The sequence below is a fragment of the Malaclemys terrapin genome, chromosome 18, assembly GCF_027887155.1.
Source record: "Malaclemys terrapin pileata isolate rMalTer1 chromosome 18, rMalTer1.hap1, whole genome shotgun sequence".
NCBI classification, from domain to species: Eukaryota; Metazoa; Chordata; order Testudines; family Emydidae; genus Malaclemys; species Malaclemys terrapin.
In genome coordinates this window covers 18,756,816-18,775,190 of record NC_071522.1, presented here as the reverse complement: position 1 = coordinate 18,775,190, position 18,375 = coordinate 18,756,816, and the positions used below count along the sequence as shown (strand labels likewise).

At 41.8% G+C, this 18,375-nt stretch overlaps 1 protein-coding gene across 3 annotated transcripts in view; it reads right to left on the bottom strand.

The window, feature by feature from the left end:
- The window catches only part of CUX1 (cut like homeobox 1), a 380,489-nt gene that overhangs the window by 99,649 nt on the left and 262,465 nt on the right, over nucleotides 1–18,375 (bottom strand). For 2 of the 3 annotated variants that reach the window (XM_054008636.1, XM_054008637.1), the window contains exons 12-18: nucleotides 14,095–14,153; nucleotides 10,456–10,504; nucleotides 9,221–9,317; nucleotides 7,500–8,171; nucleotides 6,385–6,450; nucleotides 4,874–4,975; nucleotides 1,765–2,591 (exon numbers count right to left, since the gene is read on the bottom strand). In XM_054008636.1, coding sequence (XP_053864611.1) covers nucleotides 1,765–2,591; nucleotides 4,874–4,975; nucleotides 6,385–6,450; nucleotides 7,500–8,171; nucleotides 9,221–9,317; nucleotides 10,456–10,504; nucleotides 14,095–14,153 — 1,872 coding nt within the window. The remainder of the gene's footprint in view (nucleotides 1–1,764; nucleotides 2,592–4,873; nucleotides 4,976–6,384; nucleotides 6,451–7,499; nucleotides 8,172–9,220; nucleotides 9,318–10,455; nucleotides 10,505–14,094; nucleotides 14,154–18,375) is intronic. The other variant, XM_054008638.1, reaches the window with a different exon arrangement.

Genomic DNA, 18,375 nt, shown 5'->3' with positions numbered 1-18,375 from the left:
GCTTAGCTATGAGATCTGAGACCATCAGAACTCGGAGTGTTGTAGCTTCAAAATGCCACATTCTACAATATGTATATGTATCACCAAAAAAAAAAAAGATATTAATGCTAACTGGGAGGCTGGACACTTCGGGGCTGAGCAATGACTATATAAAGAATTCTTAACTAAAAATGTAAGACTGAAGAGCAGAGAGAGTTCCAAATCCCCTTATATTATTTTTAAATATTAAACAAGAAATTTCAGGTTTCCGGAGTCCCTTAACCTTCATCTACAAAAATCTGTTAAGATTTACTGATCTGTGGCAAGGATATTACTCAAATATTCCATGAGTTCACTTTAGCACAGTGGTCCCCAAACTTTTCAGGGTCACCCCCCCTTATCCCGTCCACACACCCCTACTTCTCCCAGGAGCCAGAGCCGCAGTTCTCGCGGGGAGGAGGAGGAGGCGAGATTGGGGCTGCAGCTGGGGGTGGGGATCTGGGACCGGGAACGGAGCTGTGGCCAGGGGCCAAGGTTGGGCCGTGGCCATGGGCTGAGGCTGGTGCCGTAGCCATGGGCCGAGGCTGGGGGTGGGGCCGGGAGCCGGGACGGCAGCTGGGAACAGAGCGCAGCTGGGTGGCGCGCCCTCTCCTCCCCTTCCCCTGAACTTTCCTCCGTGCCCCCCTAGCGGGTGTGTGGCCCACAGTTTGGGGACTACTGCTTTAGTGGATATTAAATATCGTGTCTCGATATATGTTTGAACTTAAAATGAATGTAGCTGAGGAGTGACACAGATATTGCAACCACATGCAGTATTGTTGGGGTCCATTTGTTTTAAATGAATGGTTTATATATGACTGTGTTCTGCTTCATAGGACAGGGCTACCACAGCTCCTCCAGAGTTAAAAACAGAGAGTGATGATTATGCAAATCAGCCAGATTGTCATTTTCCTGTCCCCCACACCCCAAGAGGTAAGTAAAGTCCTCCTGGGGAAGCTTGCACATAATAGCTCAAACTAGATTCCCCAGAGACCAACAGACAAAAAGAAGGACTTTTTGATAAATAGCCTGAATTTAAACTGATTCAGGGCCTTCTTTCTGATCCAGCAAATGGACAGGACCTTCTGTCTAGGTGTGGGGGGGGCAATCCTTGTGGAAGGGTTAGAAGGAATAGACCTACTAAGCCCTCAGAAGACTGATGGGTGACCTCTGGTTAGCGTATGGGAACTTTTACTGTTTTAGTATGTTTTTTTCTGTATTGTTTGCATCGTAAGAATAAATGTGCTTGACTATAAAGAGCTGTGTAGTAACTTGTAACTACAGGCAATTATACTGTTCATAACCTTTACAGAGAAAGGAAAGTGGAGATCCTGGCCTGTTTAGGTAGCCTGGCTTGCTGAGAATATTACAGCGTAGTAAAGGAATTGTGCAGCCTTGGTCTCTGCCCAAGAGGTGATGATTGGGAGCCAGAAACCATTAAGTGGGTGCTCTTGGTGGACCACGGAGGGGGAATACACATGCAGTTGCCCTGAACTGTGAAAAGAAGAAATTAGCTTCATGTTCTTACTGTAAGCTATTGAAGAAGCTTTTTGTATAGAAGTTAGAAGCAGAAAATCTGTGAAATTTAATAAGACATGACTCATACCTTTCACTTGTAAATATATTTTGTAACTACTGAATGAAAAAGAAATGTTGAGCCTTTATGTGGCAGACTCACATCCCTATACATAAGAATATAGTGCTACATGTTGAGAGTGTTAGTGTAATGAAAAATCAGTTCTTTACCTTTTCCCCAAAGATCCTTTGGCAGATGCCATTCTTTGCTAGCTTTTCTTTGACCTGACGAGTTAGCTCTATTGTATCCACTTCCTGGTACATGTAAATCTCATACTGCTCAGGTGTCAATGGAGGAACTGAGGGTTTGGATGGCTTTGATATAGGTACAATAGGAGAGGAAGGAAGGGGGCTATTTTGTGGTGTCTCACTGCGGCTTGCCCCAGTCATGCTCAATTCAGAGCTCTGGGAATATGGAGATTCAGCATTTGGCCACTCCTTCCAGTATTCTGAAGAGGATGGTCCTTGGAGTTGGCTACGATCTGACCTTGTCTGGTTGCTGACCTTTTCTTTTCCACTGCTGGCTTCCTCGACCTTTGTATCTTCAGAAAGAGTGGTATTTCTTCTGTCATGCTGAACAGTGTTCCACCAATGGTCCTTCCAAACACCACCACGTCCCAATTCATTTTTAACATGCCTCAGCACACCCTGTGCAGAATCAGTTATTCCATGAAGCTCTAAAACTGGTGTTTCCTGGTGCTCCTTTTTTAGCCCAGAGAGATTCTGCAATGCAGATATATTAGAATCCATGACAGTTGAATGTTTCTTCAGCGACAAGGCCAATGGAGAATAACTGGAAACTGAAGACATTGCAGGTGTAGATATTAGTTTTGGGGACAAGATGGAAATGTCTGCTTGAGACAAAGGTGTTGTTTTTAAGGCAGGTTCAAGGGCAGCCTGCTGTGCTTCCATTTCACGTCGGGCTTGTTGCAGAATGGATCGAATGGCCTCGTCAGAATTGCCACTGCTAGATGCAGAAGGTGGCTGAGCCGGCTCAGCTGTGAAAACAAACCAAAGATGAACTATAACACTTTTTATATAATATACACATTCAGTGCCACTGTAAATGTTTCCTAACAAACCTGTGAGGGAACAGACGGTCTGCAGTACATTTCTACATATATATATAAAATCTGATTTTCTCTAATCAAAGACGACCGTTTTCAAAGTTAGGCCCTGGAAAATATTTGCAGCCACACATGCACACCCAGACACCCAAACTCCATATGTATAACTGATTTGCAAATATACAGCTTTGAAAAACTGGTCCTCTCCTCTCCCCGCCCCCACAAATGTATACTTCCCCAAAAGTGACATTAACATTTCATGGTCCCAGCTACATTTACTTAAGCATTTGGTTCTCTGTCTCCCCCAAATGAATCATGCACAAACAAAATCCAGTCACCTGGCTGCACTGCTAGTGTCCTGTTACAACAAAAATAATCTGATAGGGTTAATCCTTCTACTGCCCAAAACAGAATTGGAAATTTAAAAACCTCAAGGACTTTTACAAAGAACTTAATTCTTTTTTTCCCCTGACTATTCAGCTCTCTCTCTCTTTTTTTCCAAACCACTGAATGAAACGTCGCTAAAAAGAACACAATTATTCAACAGTTTTCAAAAATAAGTTTGATGTCCAGCCACAGTGGTCTGCATTGCCAAGCAGAAGCTCTAGGAATAACTCTTGATCTCTACCCTGTATGGAGCCCATGGGCATCAAAGAAGAGACAAAGAGTCCAACTGAAGAGTTTTAGTGGTGAATTAGTGCTGATATGGCCTTCCTAAGCCAATGTATGAAGCAGCAAAGGTTGCAATTCCAGAGGAGAGTCCCAACGTACACTTCTCCAGGGTCAAGAGATTTGGTAAGGTGGTCCTGCATTTGGATTTACAGCAGTCTCCAAACCTCAGTTGAAGAAGAATTCCAAGGCTTAAAAATCCCATTATGGAGGTTGGGCAATGTGATGCATCTGATGTGACTAAGGGAGCTGTGCACTTCAAGAAGTGGCCACAAATGAAAATAAATAGGATTAATATAATTATGCAGATTATCCTATAATAATATTGTGTGTCATCTATGCATGTTTTCATTCTCCCACCCTCTGTCCCTTCTCCTTCATGCCCACAAAGTAAATCAGAAATAAGGACAAGGGAAAAAAGTCAATGGGGATGCCTCTTCTGCTTTATCTAACTATTTCTCTCATAGGAAGTTTTAGGCTTAATTAATTAGTGTCTGCAAAGCACTTTGAGATCCTCATGTAAAGTGTGTTGCAAAAGAATATAGTAATTAATCTGTTTTAAATGACTGTATCTATTCCACATTTAGACATCTAATATCTTTATTTTGTTTACTAAAACCATCTTTCCATTACTCCTACAGATATTTTTTTGCCATGTGATTTGTTTTAATTTGGAAGCTGAATATCCAAAGTAATAAACCAACATTTATTTCTAAAAATGAAATTTAATGCAAAGCACTTTCTAGTGCAGTGCCAGCTCCATAAATGGATACGCAGGAGTGGAGAATTAGTTAAAAAGTTTTGATAGCTCTCAAATGCATGGAAAATTAGACAGTGGGAAGATAACCTGGACAGGCGCATTGGAAAAGGAAACACTGTTTGAACTGGCATGACCATTTTGAAGTGCATTTTTAAAATCAGAAAATGGAAAGCAAATAAGCTCTAAGGAACAATTTACACCATGAAATAAAGCCCTGTAAAAGTCAGATTCGGGACTGATTATGTTATAATCCCAATTCATGAAAAATATAGTGCGGTGAGAACATACTAATTAAGGGCTAGCTCATGACTGGGCTAGCAGGGGAGTAGGACAGATTAAATCACCAACCACGGTGGGTCTTTTGATGTTTGGTCAGATTTGAGGAAAAGAAGGACAGGAGCTGTGAGGCCAGTATTCCCCCTCCTACGAGTAAGCTGGTAGAAATGGCTCTGCCATTCCAGCATGCTGGCCAGAACACGTGGATCAGTGCAACGGAGGAAGTATGCGATGCAATGTAAAGGGTGTCACAATTTACTTTCCCCCGGGAGCAAGGCAGGAGCAGGAGAGGAATTGTGACTTTATCTAAAGGTTCCACCTAGCACTAAGGATATAAAGTAAAACTCAATATATGTTATATACATGAACCCCTCCTCACTCCAAAGAAACAGCTCTGCAAAAATATGTTCAAGATTTTAAGAACATAATTAACCGACCAGAAAGCTCATGATAATTGTTTTAATTAAATTCTGAAGTAAAAGGAACAAGAGACAAAGTGAGACTGTACCTGTTTTCTGTACTTGCAGCTCCCTTTTGGCTTGTTCTAGAATGGATTTGATGGCTTCCTCAGAGCCAGTCTCTGTGGTTCGGATTCTTGTGGTGATGTTACCTGAAGAGAAGAAGGAAACTAATGACGTTAAGCAATCCTTTTAACAAACACTGAGTGTAACATCTGCAATTCATTCTGAGAACAGTTTGCAGAGGTGTTTGCAAGCACTCATTAGGAGGATTTTAAGATTTATTGACCTTCACCAGTACTGGAAACTCCATTCTTTTAAAGACATTTTCTCTGCTTGAAAATACATGGTATATTACCATTCAGCAGCAGCTACAGGATAACTTTAATATATAAACAGTAGAAGAATCAGTAGGTCATGTACTTAGTGTCAAGTACTACACAAATTGTACTATCCAGCAGGAATTAAAAAAAATCTTTAGTCTATTTCCTTCTTTGGGGCAGCTAAAAATGTGATGGCATGAACCACTTATAAAATATCACATTAGCTGGTTTGACCCTGTATGGTATCTGAATACACTGTACATTTTATTCCAGACTGGAATCTAAGATAGAGAACATTGGATATAAGAAAGCAATATGTATTCTAGTTTATTTTACCTCTCCAGGATGTCAAAACAATAGGAGAAATACATTTTTAAGTGTCGATAACCCTTAAGATATTCCCGAACAATATGAGGCTTAGTTCTTGTTTTTAAAGCAAAGAAAGAAAGATAGAAAATTCCTAATGATTTTGAAGATTACTTCAGTTTAGTGCATTTTTCATCATGTAGTAATGCTCTATAAATGATCTACATATATCACTAATAGGGGCCATATAATTTTCTATCAGAAACAAAACAACTCTTTTAGGGTGGGTTTTCATTTATTTTTTGTTTTGCCATCTTGCTAAAAGCAAAATTCTGTCATTGGTCTGAAACAAGGCAAAAAAGTTTATACTTAAATAGCAACTCCTACTTCCTCAATTAGTAGTTTACTGATCTGATCTTCAATGATACATTTGTCCAGGCTTTTTCATATATTATGCTAAGATAAGTTCTACACCATTTTAACAGCAACTTGTAGTGTATTTGTCAACATGTACTCAAAATCCTAGGAGAAGGATATCCGTAGTATAGATGGAATACTTTTTACCTATTTGTGAAGGAATTACTTAGCATTGGGTAACTTCCTTGCTTGGAAGCCACAAGGAAGACAGCCAAACAGTATCTCAAAGGTTTTCATTATTTGTAATGCCATTTCTATCACTTATCTCTTTTTATACACATACATATTTGGATGGTGTATGGAGGAAGTATCCAAAACATGTCAAGTTAGTATGGTAATGGTGGAATTAGAAAAAGTAAAGTGTTCTTCTAACCCATGGTTTGTTTTATACTTACTGTTTTTCCATCAGATTCCAGGCCAGAATCAAACTGCACAGTTTTAAGGAAACACACAGCTAGAGCACACTCCATTTTCTAGATATTAACTGCAAAGAAAAACACCTGCCTGTGACGTACCTTCAGACCCATTTCTTCGTTTCGGTACTTCCTGAAATAGTCTGTTCAGGTTCTGGCCTGGATTCTCTGTTGAAAAACAAGTTTGGTAAGAATAAAACAATCGGGATGATTGTGCTGACATCATGGGCTGTGTGACATGAAAAGATAGCTGCCTATCACTAAATACAAGAGTTCAAGCTTCTCTTAAACCCTTTGAGTCTTTGTCTGAGCATTAGAGGAGAAGGCTACTTTGGAAGAAGTGAGGCTGACTGATTTGTTAATAAAAATTACATCTATATACAGAAAAGAGGTTAGATAGATCTAAAGAAATGTCTAAAGATGGGTAGATAAACCTCCCAAGTATAATCATCAAAAGGAAGAACAAATTATAAAAGTAATGACGTTCATTTTCATTTAAACAACATTTATGGAAATGCTGCCTGTTCTTTCAACTATTTCTAGGTTTTTAACAGCTTTCTTTTCATTTTCTTAAATGCAAGCTTCAGTGTTTATTTAAAATTAATCACACGGAAGTGAAAGTGAATGTTATTTATATAGAAAATCTTAAGAAGTAAGCAAAGCCGCTTTAAAATGTGGGTTAATAATTTTTTTTGTTAAACTAATGATCTTATGCATCACCCATATAATTTTTTCAAGACAAACAGGAAAAATTGCCTTCAGAGTTCTTAGGGGCACAATAAACACCCGTTCTCTGCAAACAATCCCTGCTATAATTTTGGAGGTACATGTGGTGGCTGACGTTCTTGAGAGCTACTTTTCACTCAATGTTTCATTCCGATATAGGGCTATTCTCAATTAAGACAGGCTTTAATACACCAGCTCTTCATTCTTTCCAACAAAAAAATCAATCCAGTCCAGAGAATAAGGAAAATCTCTGCTTCTCAATGTCAAACACACTATAGTATATAACTGCTGGAAAACAATGTAGTCAGAAAATTAGATTTAGAAAAGTTATGTTTTGTAGAGCATACGTTCCTGCACCGTAGCTCTCTAAAAGAGTAAGGTGAAAAACAATTCTGTTGCATAAATGGCCTAGCAGGAGAAAAATTTTCACTGGTTTGCATATTCATAGCCCACGAGACCAAAGTTTAAATCAGTTAGTAAACAGAACTTACCTCTTTGTCTACCCTGGATGCTGCGTAGCGCCAGGATGTTCTGCTCATCTGAGAGGAACTGCTTCATCTTGTGAAATGGCTCCTTGCCTCTCACAGTCAGTTTATTCCATGGCTTTGGCCGGGCTAGTATCTCACTCACAGACCCTTGTGACAGTCCCAAGACATAATGTCCAAATATCCGCTGTCCAATATTGTGCTTGATCAATTGCTCTTTCACCTGACGTGCAATTTCTGCTGTGTCTATCTCCTCGCCTTCAGAGATGCTCCCAGCGCTTTCTGACTGGCTGGGAGATGGGGCCATGCCATTAACATCCGGACTTTGTTGTAATGGACTTTGGGAAGATATGGAGTTTGTGCTGTAAGGACCTGTTGAAAAAATCATGCTTGTGCTTCCTGCTTCCTGCATTGCCTTGGAGTAGAAGGACTGCATTAGCTGTCGCTGGAGGAGAGAGTTTAGTGCAAATTTTCCTGTGGAGGCCAGGGGTAAGCTGGGGCTTGCCAAGGATGAGCTGAAAAAGTCTTGACTTAAACCCGTTGGTGAGAACTGGTGTGTACCATTAGTATTGGAAGCCTGCTCCCCTGTGTTGCGGAGCAACTGAGAAGAAGGGGAGGCCGGCAAGGTTGCAGGACGCTGACTCTCAGGCTGGTCTTTCCCTTTTCTCCTGGCTGACCCTACAAGGAAGGTCAAACATAATGCATTATGGGGGATTAAAAAGGGAAAAACCAAGATAAAATGCAAAGTTTGCCCCACAAAAGGGAAAAAGTGCAGTTTTTACAAGGGCCAATGAGTTGGTGGTTTGTTTTTTTATTAATTTAAATTTTAATATGCCAAACAAGGCCCCCAAAACAAACAACATGCATTTCATGTTTGCACCTTTCTTGTATGTTGCAGCCTGGAGAATCCCCCTTACAAACTCTAAAACTAAAACAATTACATGAAGTGCAGTTATACAATTAAAATAAAGTCAATTACAAACAGCAAGTTTCTTTAGTGTCTCTTATTCAAGACATTACTCAATGAATTTGGCTGAACCTAATGCAGCAAGCATTTACATTTTGGAACAAATCAATTTAATTAAAGAAATCACGTTTAAATGGATGCAACAAGATTGCTCAGTTAAAGTCATATACATTTCAGAACATAGGAAACCCCAGTGCCAATGACAACTTTTAACTCGTTACCAGCAGCAAAAGCCATAAGCATTCAAGTATCTGGAAATTCCATGATGCCACCATTTAAAAAATTTGCACAGAAAATGTAAAATACCCACATCAGGAAAGCTAATAAAGACACAGCTATTTCAGTATTTGTTTTTTAAACTGATCTGCTCATGAAAATATCTAAGTATATTAGATAGGAAGATTATTGTATTCTACATGCAAACACTTGGCTTCACATTTGTGTGTGTGTTGGGGGGGAGGGGACAGAGCTTTTTGCGCCACTGCTGAATTTGTTACCGAAACTGAAACCAGCCTTGAATGCTACCATTTGGTACATTCTGCAATGCCTCTCTTTTCTAACCTTCAGAGCAGCTCTCAGGTCTTCAAGTCTTATTCTATTATCCAGCCTATACAATAGCAAAATCAAACATTATTCAAGGTCCTTGTTGTCCATTAATCTTTCTGTCACACACTAGCTTGGGCTCTCATCTCACATTCACTCTCCTTTCCCCCCCCAGATAGTAAACGAAGTATCACAGCAGAAAATCACATCAACCTACCGCTCAGGTCACTATTAGTGATACGCAGTGTGGCGTTCTCAGACTGCAACGAGCGATTTTTCTCCAGCAGCAACACCTCCAGTGGTTTGGATGCATCCTAAAGACAGTCAAAACATGAGGTTTGCTTCCAGGTTAGCCATGAAGGTATTAAACAATTTAAGGAGGTCATTCAGCTATTGTGAAAGAATTCAGAAGAAGGAAAAAAGCACTTGCCTTTGTGATGACTGAGGCTGTAGAATTCATCATGCATATATTTATGTGAACGTTCAGATTCCTAAACACGCTACTCAACAGCTATGCTGCTTAATTTTCAATGTAAATCACTAATCAACTCGGTGTTACTTTTTTTTTTTTTTTTTTTTAAAGTGTTCTGTTAATCATTTTGTTAATCCTACCTACTTTTTTATTTGTTTTTAAATTGTGCTGGTATAGTTTCCAATGAACAACTAAAAAGCTGTTTTAATTTGACTGAAGTATTAGTTAAGATTATATTTCTTCTTCCTGGACCACTCCACTACATTGGCATTATAGACTTCCTTGAAATGCTGTGTGTTTCAGTGCAAACAGACCGTATGATCATAAATTAAATCAGTCACAGAAATTGGCCATTTACCTTCCACTAAATAGCTAACCCTTGATCATCAAAAAGCACATTAAAAAGTAATCCTTTTTACACCTGGTATATTGATATTCAGTTTGGATTTCAGAAGCAGGAATCCAATTCATAACCTTTGATCTTAAGGGAGATTAATGTACTAGATATTAGAAGTTTCTACTCCTTTCTCAGTGCTCAAAGGGTTGCTTGTTTCCTTTTGTGAATGGTATATTCAAGGTTTTTCAATATTTAAAAACTGCTGAACAAAGGTTTTCAGCCTATTATTAGTTTAATAAATATCCAAGTTTCAGTTTAATTGTGTGTCAATGCAGCATCTTAAAAAGACTCAATTTTATAATATTCAGGTTATTCATTCAAACACCACCTCTAATGTCATTCTTTGTCCTTGACCACTTGAAGGAAATGTAATTAACAGGCAAAAAATTTTCAATTCAGCTTTTATAGAAGAGGCTTGAGAAGCCAATGATCAACTTGTGTACCACAATATTTTATGGACGCTTAAGAGCCTGTAGTTTACAGATCAACAGGAAATTGTTCGTGCTTGCCCTAGATAACACAAAAATAATATTCACTAACTGAACTGGAGAAAGGATTAAGAAAACAAAAATAGATTCAGTACCTGTGCACCAGAGCCCTCAGAGGGTGCAAATTCCATGGACTTCAGTATACTGTAAAGGGTGAAAAATGAGTTATTTTCTATTTCTTCCTTTCATAACAGTTCCACTAATGAGCATTAACATTATAATTTCCTACTCTCCAGGAACACCATAAGTGATAACTTTAACAACTTTCCTTGCAGTAATATAATCTGATAATGAATACAGAAAAATTATTCCAACTAGTTATTGGATAAGAAAATTTTCTCAAGCGTCATCTAATTCATTCTATATACAATCCCACCAGGCCAGTTTAGAGCATAAATTTAAAGGCTAATAAGGATATAACATTTTAAGCTGTCAGAAACAATATAAATTTATGTGTGAAGCTTGAAGGGAATGAGGAAGTTATAACAAAGCTACAAAACAGAGGATATCACCATAACAGTTATAATACTGTATATAAAATACACCAGCTTGCATATAAAAAATATGCACAAATTATTTTTCTGACCAATGCACTACAGCCTAAAAGGCAATTCTTCATTTTAATAACCTTCCATTCTACAGCATGGGGAAGACATACTGTTCAAAAAATATATGAAAGAGCCAAACATAACTTATAGAGCACTTTTTATGTATAAAGCATATTAGAAATATTTAATCTTCAGAAGAGCTGTGAGGTAGTTCAGAATAAGCACTATCATTTTATAGAAGGGGAATCTAAGTCACAGAAAGGTTAAGGCCAATATTTTAAGATGTGTACACTGATTCTGGGTGCCACATTAACAGAACCAGAGTCTGGAAATCAAAAATCAGGCTATAGGTGTCTAAAGTTGGGGACTCAGAGTCAGAGGCTCCCAAAATTAGTGGTCACTTTTGAAAATGTTGGTTTTAGTGACTTATGCAACTCCAGAGGGTCCTCCTCTACCGCCTCAAGTTATAGGAGTGTTTGCACCTCCTGCATTAGAAGTTGCTCATGAGAAGGGTCCCGGAAGAGGGACGGGAAAGGTGAATGGTAAGGCGGGAGGGAACAGAATATCCCAATTCTACCATGCTCAAGACTCATTGGTCTGAGGTGATGTGTGTCCAGGCATGGTAGAAATGGGATAGACAATTCACAAAGGGAGGGGAAGGATCTGGGATCTGAACTGGTGCGTCGCCCCCGGGCGCACCTTCAAAAGTTTGGCTTGGAGGCTGAAGGCTGCTTTGCTGAGCCTTGGCCCTGGTTAGAGGAGAACTGAGAGGATCTCCATATATTACTCCTGCCCCACTTCCTGCTATAGTCCTGCCTAGGAGGAGCTGAGTAGAAGGTTGCAGCTTGAATTGCTTCATTTGGGGGGCTGGCATATGAAGCCTCAAGGACTTCGGAGTTGCCCGGGAGTCTTTCAGGTGTGGAGCCTAGTGTCTGTTTGCTCTGAGAAGAGCCCTAAACAGTCAAAAGGCAAGTCCTGAATACTCTGTTGGACTTAATGCAGGAGTCCTTGAAGCCATGAGCTCCTTCTCATGGCTACCGCCGTTGCCACAGTAAGGGTTGCTGAGTCCAGCGAATCTAGGGAGGCCTGTAAGGACGTCCTCGTGAGGACCTTGCATTCCTCCAAGAGAGCAGCAAACTCCAAACAGGAGTCTGCCAGCAGCAGTTCCTGAAACAGTATGTTCCAGGAATTAAAGCTATGGCGGCTAAGGACTGCCTGCTGGTTGGCAAAGCAAAGCTGGAGCCCCCCGATAGAAAACACCTTCCTACCGAAGAGATCCAGCTTCTTCGCCTCCTTTGACTTAAGTTGTCCCTGCCTTTCCTTTTGGTTGGCAGCCTCCAGCACCAGAGTGCCCGACTGAGGATGAGTAAACAGGTACTCATACCCTTTGGAGGGCTCAAATTTTGAGCCACCCTCCTGAGCAACTCTTGGTGTGCGCTGTTGTCCATGACAGCCAGTGGTGGAAGTACTCGACACCACTTCATCCAGGGAGGATGAGAAAGGTGTACCGGGTCTTCCTGGCCCTCTTGTTCACGGATCCTCTTGCAGCAAAACACCCTGTGCGGTGCTGGAAATGGTGATGGTTTCCAGGCCTGAGCTCATCTTGGTACCAGCTCCAGTCAGTGCCCACATGCATGCCTATCTCTTGCCCTCGCGCAGGTTTCCAGGCTATAGATGTTGATGATGATGGGACCCATGCCTCCGAAGCCACTGACAAGGATCCAGACCCAGGCCCTTGGGGGGGTTGGTGGTAGGCCCATGGGGCCCAGAAGGGCCATTGAGCCGGCACCTGCCATTGCGGAGGCCAGGACATCATGGGTAGTGGCTGCCCTTCCTCTTATCTAGAGCTGTGCCGGCTTCACCTAGAGGCTTACGACTCTTCCTCCGATCTGACAAGGACTCCGACCTTGATGACCAAGGCGATACAGAGCGAGATGTTGCCAGGGAGCGGTGTCGTGGTGAGGGCGAGCAGTGCTTCTTCATCGTCGGCTTGCCCCTAGAAGGCATGGTGCCTCTTTGCGGCACCGGTGCTGGTGCCTGCACTGTCATAGCTATGAAGTCCCTAGCCGCCGCAAAGATGTCCAGTGTAGAGGGATGGTCTAGGTCCTCCTCCCAACACTCCCATGGACTTGATAGACGTCCCTGTGAGGCTAGAGTCAATGGTGCCGGAGGAGTTGGAGCAAAAGCAGGGTGTCCTGGCGCAAGACGCATCCTGCTGGTGCCTCCTTGCTCTACCATCTTAGTGGGAGAGCGACCTCTGTCTGTCTTCTTTCTCTAGTGCAGCACCAGTGAATGGGAGCGGTGCCGGGCACTCGCATCAGAGGAGGTCTTCGGCGCCGGAGAACGGTGGTGCCGAGGGTCCCTGGAGCTGGAGTCTTTTCTTGGAGCTGCGGCCTCTCTTACAGAGGCCAGTGAGCTCCGCACCAAAGTGCTGGGCCTGGGGTCAGACGCCGCCCGTGCTGGCTTTGGATGAAGGGCCGACTCCATGACGAACAGTTTCAGCCTAAAGTCCCTCTCTTTTTTGGTCCTTGGGCAGAAGCCTCTGCAGATCTTACACTTTTCCGTTTGATGGGCTTCCCCCAAGCATTCAGACAGGAGTCATGTGGATCTCCCTTTGGCATAGGCTTCAGACAGGACCTGCATGGTTTGAAACCCTGAGACCGAGGCATGCCCCAGTCCTCGAGATGGGAAACGTGGTTGGGAGGGGGAACCCCCAACTGAAACTTATCTAAATCTAACCTAACTACTTGAACTAACACTACATTTTTTTAAACTATTTACAGGTAACAAGAAGAAAAAAGTCCACTAGGGGATCGCTTGCTGTTAGCAAGAGAGGAGCTGCTTCTATGACCAACACTGGCGGCTAGAAAGAACTGAAGAGGCAGCGCCATGAAGGTGCGACTCCAGGGGCTCCACAGCCGACCCAATGGGTCCTGCTGGGGGAAAACCTTCCAGTGATTGTGCACGTGGCGCACACACACCTACTTGGAATCGACATGAGCGATCTTTTGAAGATGAACAATTGTACTGGGCTCTGGATGCAATTTGAGCCAAAACTCTACTTCTGTGCTTTTTGTGGTTTTGAGTTATTCTTTACTGTTCCAAGAACACGGATTTGTGGCTTTATTTAACAAGCATTTTTAATCTACGGTTTGTGAAGAAATTATGTAAGCATTTAACACTTACTTTAATTCTTTCTTAACCTCTTCATAGTCAGCCTGTGTTTTCAGTTTTTCTTCCAGTTGCTTAAAAAAAAGAAAAAAGAAATTTAATTATTTGGATGGGGGGGGGGGTAAACTTTCAAAATAGTCTTTAAATTATTTCTTTGATACAGAAAAGAGTGCACAAGTCAGGAGTTACTACTGATACCTAATTTACATACAACAGAAAACAAACTATAAATAATTAAATTAAACCAAATTATTGTTGATGCTCTTTTCCTTGTTTACAAAGCACCAAGCATTGTACAATTGACAATGTGACAATTTGTTTGTAAATGTATTGCATTATACAAACGTTAACATTTTCACAAAGCTATTAAAGTAAAAAAAATAAGAGTTCTATTTTGGAATATGCGGTACTGCTATTGTATAGTCTTGTCTACAATAAGAAAAGGGTTCAAGAAGCTATTGACCAGAATGCCTTAGGCTTGCAACACTTGTTCAATGCCTTGTGTCCAAACCAAACAGCTTGTAGCAAGTGGTTTTACAAGCATTACTTATTGCAATAACTAATACGATTATACACTGAAGAGGAACCAATAAGACTGCACCACTGAGACTTGCTGAGCAGATTTTGTGCTTGGGTCTGGCTAATCTGCTGCAATCTTAATGGTTTGTCTTCAGTGCGGAGAAGAGGCCACAAGCACTGACCCTCCTTACATAACCCATAATGCAATGTCACGCATGTGGACATTACCCAAAAGCCCCTGTGCTCAACATCAATGCTCAGCACTGTAGGATAAATGCTCCAGGAATCCTAAACTGTAGTGTTATGATTGTTGCCAACTATGATGTTTGCAGATGCCACATTACTGGTAGACACTGTACAAATAAAGAACTAAAAAGACAGCCCCTGCCCCAAAAAGCTTACAATCTAAATCGTTTCCTTGCTTAGTACAGACATAGCCTAGCTACACAAGAGAATAACAAGAGAATTTCCTGGGCTTACAACTTCCACAGACAAGTTGGGGTTGATTCTGCTTTATTTGACTGGCTTAATTTTTGTTCCGCTAACTGATCCAAAATGATAATCGGTATCTGAAGTAAAAATAAATACACTCCTCCCCTTGCAACTTTGACAGTAGCAGTGCATTTTTGAAGCATGACACAAGCAAAGCCAATATATGTACAGCAATAAAGTATAGGTGGCATGAGATAACCAGGTGCCAACTTTTTATGCACTGAAAATTTGTGATGGTAACATCTGCACAGAATCCAAAAGCTCACTAAGGGTATGTCTACACTACAAAATTAAGTTGATTTTATAGAAGTCGATTTTTTAGAATTCTATTTTATACAGTCTACTGCATATGTTCACACTAAGCGCATTAAGTCGGTGGACTGCGCCCTCACTACTGTGGCTAGCATCGACTTACAGAGCGGTGCACTGTGGGTAGCTATCCCACAGTTCCTGCAGTCTCCGCTGCCCATTGGAATTCTGGGTTAGGCTCCCAATGCCTGATGGGGCAAAAACTTTGTCGCGGGTGGCTTTGGGTACATGTCGTCAGGCCTCCCTCCCTCCTCCCTTCCGTGAAAGCAACGGCAGACAATCGTTTCGCACCTTTTTTCTAGGGTCCCGTCCGCCGGACCCGCTCAGCCCGCTGCCTGCCTGGATGATTGGAACCCCAGGCAGGCAGTGGGCTGAGTGGGGCTGGAGGACGGAGTCCCAGACTGGCAGCAGACTGAGTGGCTCAGTCCGCTGCTGGTCTGGGGCTCTGGCCGCCAGCTCCTGCCAGCCGGGGTCCTGCTCAGTCCCGCTCAGCTGGCAGACCTCGGTGAAGTCGATCAGGGGTGCCTGGACAGACATGGCTATCCTCCTCTTAGAGCACCGAATGGGAGTGACTCCAGGTCATTCTCTTCTTTAAAGTTTTGTCTCATAGAGATTCAGTCCTGCCTGGAATATCATGTGAGCTGGAGGCTTCTGCCTGAGGCTGCTCTCCCAGCCGGCAGCACCGCGCGGTTGCACCTACCCCAGCCTGCCCCTTGCTCCCATGGCTCATGAAGCCTGGACAGCAGTAAGGAGCAGTTCAACTTGTGGAATGACAAATCCAGAATGAAGGATTGCACTCTATGGGCCATGTTAAGATTATTTCAGAGTCCTAGATAGCATTTAGTCCCTATAAAAGGCTTCATGATAATTTTCCCCTGCCCCTAACAAAAATGTTAATTTATCAGAGCAGCTGAAAGGGTAAGGAACCTGGGACTATTACTTAGAGAGAGCTTCCATATTATTTAACTCATAATTGATATAATTCAAAGTAAAATTTCACAGCGCAGTCTGTTCTAAGACTAAAAATGCAGGAGGGGAGTCAGAAAAAGGAACAGTGACCTGTTTCCGCCCAGTTTCGAACCGGGGATGTTTCACGTGTTAGGTGAACATGATAACCACTATGCTATGGGGCTATATCTATGGCCTTCCTGCTCACAAAGTGGTCATGCCCCCGCCCAAGGCTGACAAAGCGTGGAGTGCATGTGACACAGCGACCTGGCTCGGGCAGGATCGATATTGAAGCATGACACTTTTGCCATTAAGCAAACACAGCAATTCTTTCCTGGCCTCTGCCACTGAATGCCTCCATGCATTATTACGCTGTGCCCTATCAGTGCAGGAGGACTGCATGAGCTCAGAAAATATGTCATCGTGAGTGCATTTTTTTCGCTTTCTAATCTGTGATAACCTCAGGGACAGAGATGATAGGTGGAGCGTAGAAACATTCTGCGGGGACTGCATGGTCACCTGTGCTGCTGAGTTCGCCACGCTGGCCAAACAGGAAATGAAATTCAAAAGTTTCCGGGGCTTTTCCTGTGTACCTGGCTAGTGCATCTGAGTTCAAAGTGCTGTCCAGAGCGGTCACAATGGAGCACTCTGGGATAGCTTCTGGAGGCCAATACCGTCAAATTAGTCCACACTACCCCAAATTCGACCCGGCAATGTCGATTTCAGCGCTAATCCCCTCGTCAGGGAGGAGTACAGAAATCAATTTTAAGAGTCCTTTAGGTTGACAAAAATGGCTTTGTCATGTGGATGGGTGTAGGGTTAAATTGATTTAACACTGCTAAATTCGACCTAAACTCGTAGTGTAGACCAGGGCTAAATGTCAAACTACTTTCACTGAAAAAAAGAAAAAAAGGTGCCACAAGTACTCCTGTTCTTTCAACAGATTAGATAGCTAATCACCTGAGTACCTGGATAGCCCTGATGACTTCAATGAGACTTCGTCAGAGGGTAAAGATAGCAGCGCTGGGTCTCATTAGACAAAAATCTACCTTGTCACTTTTTAGAATATGGCAAACACATCAGGTAGAAAGACTGACTGAAGGAAAGAACTGCCAACCCAGTAATGAACTCATCATCATCACTGGTTCTCATGCCTACTATTAAAGAAACTAAACAAAAGTTTTCAAGACCTGAAAGGATACAAGGATAATTCAGACAATCTAGTAAAATATTTGCATTTGCATCCAGTTGCAGAACTTTTTCTTCTGAAACTGCAACATGGCTGGAATTTACCCCTTTTTTCTTTTAATCCACACTTTCCCCATAGCTCCTACCAGGCATTTCTGGTTGTCATTTCAGCCCTTCCTGGCATGTCAATTACTGTAATCTCTGTTTGCAAGATTTGGAAATTCTCTGAAAAACAGAAAAATGTAGGAACAGGAAATGGCCATGTGGTTCATCATGCTGCCCCTTTTTAAACCTATCTTCCTGCTTTTTGATATCAGACTCTTCAATCCTCACAGTATTTCTTAGACTATTTGCTTCAAATGTTCTCTCTTATAATGTATTACATACCTATTTCTGTGTACCTGAAATAATTCTGCCCATTTCCTCTTTTTACTTCTAGTTTCCACATTGTAAAATTAGGACAGTTTGATCAACTTTGCTACAATGGATTCAACGGAAGTGTTAATGAAAAAGAAATTATCTCATCCAATTAAAAACACCCAGAGCCAAGTAGCAGGAGATGCTATTATGCCAGCTACTCATCAAGCAACATGTTCTAACAAATCATCATCACAGTGAATTCCAGGAAAGCAGAGTGGATTTTAACTTGTGGAACTCACAGCTCTAAGGATATTAATGAAGTGAGTAGCTTTTTACGAAGTTAGACAGGAAAATGAATAACCTCTATAGTTGTTCTAGTTATGTGAAAAATAGTAAGGGTATTGGGATTAACACAAAACTTCTATATGTGGCGTAGTATGGCACATTTTGGAGCTTTCCTCTGAAGCAGCCAACAATAGC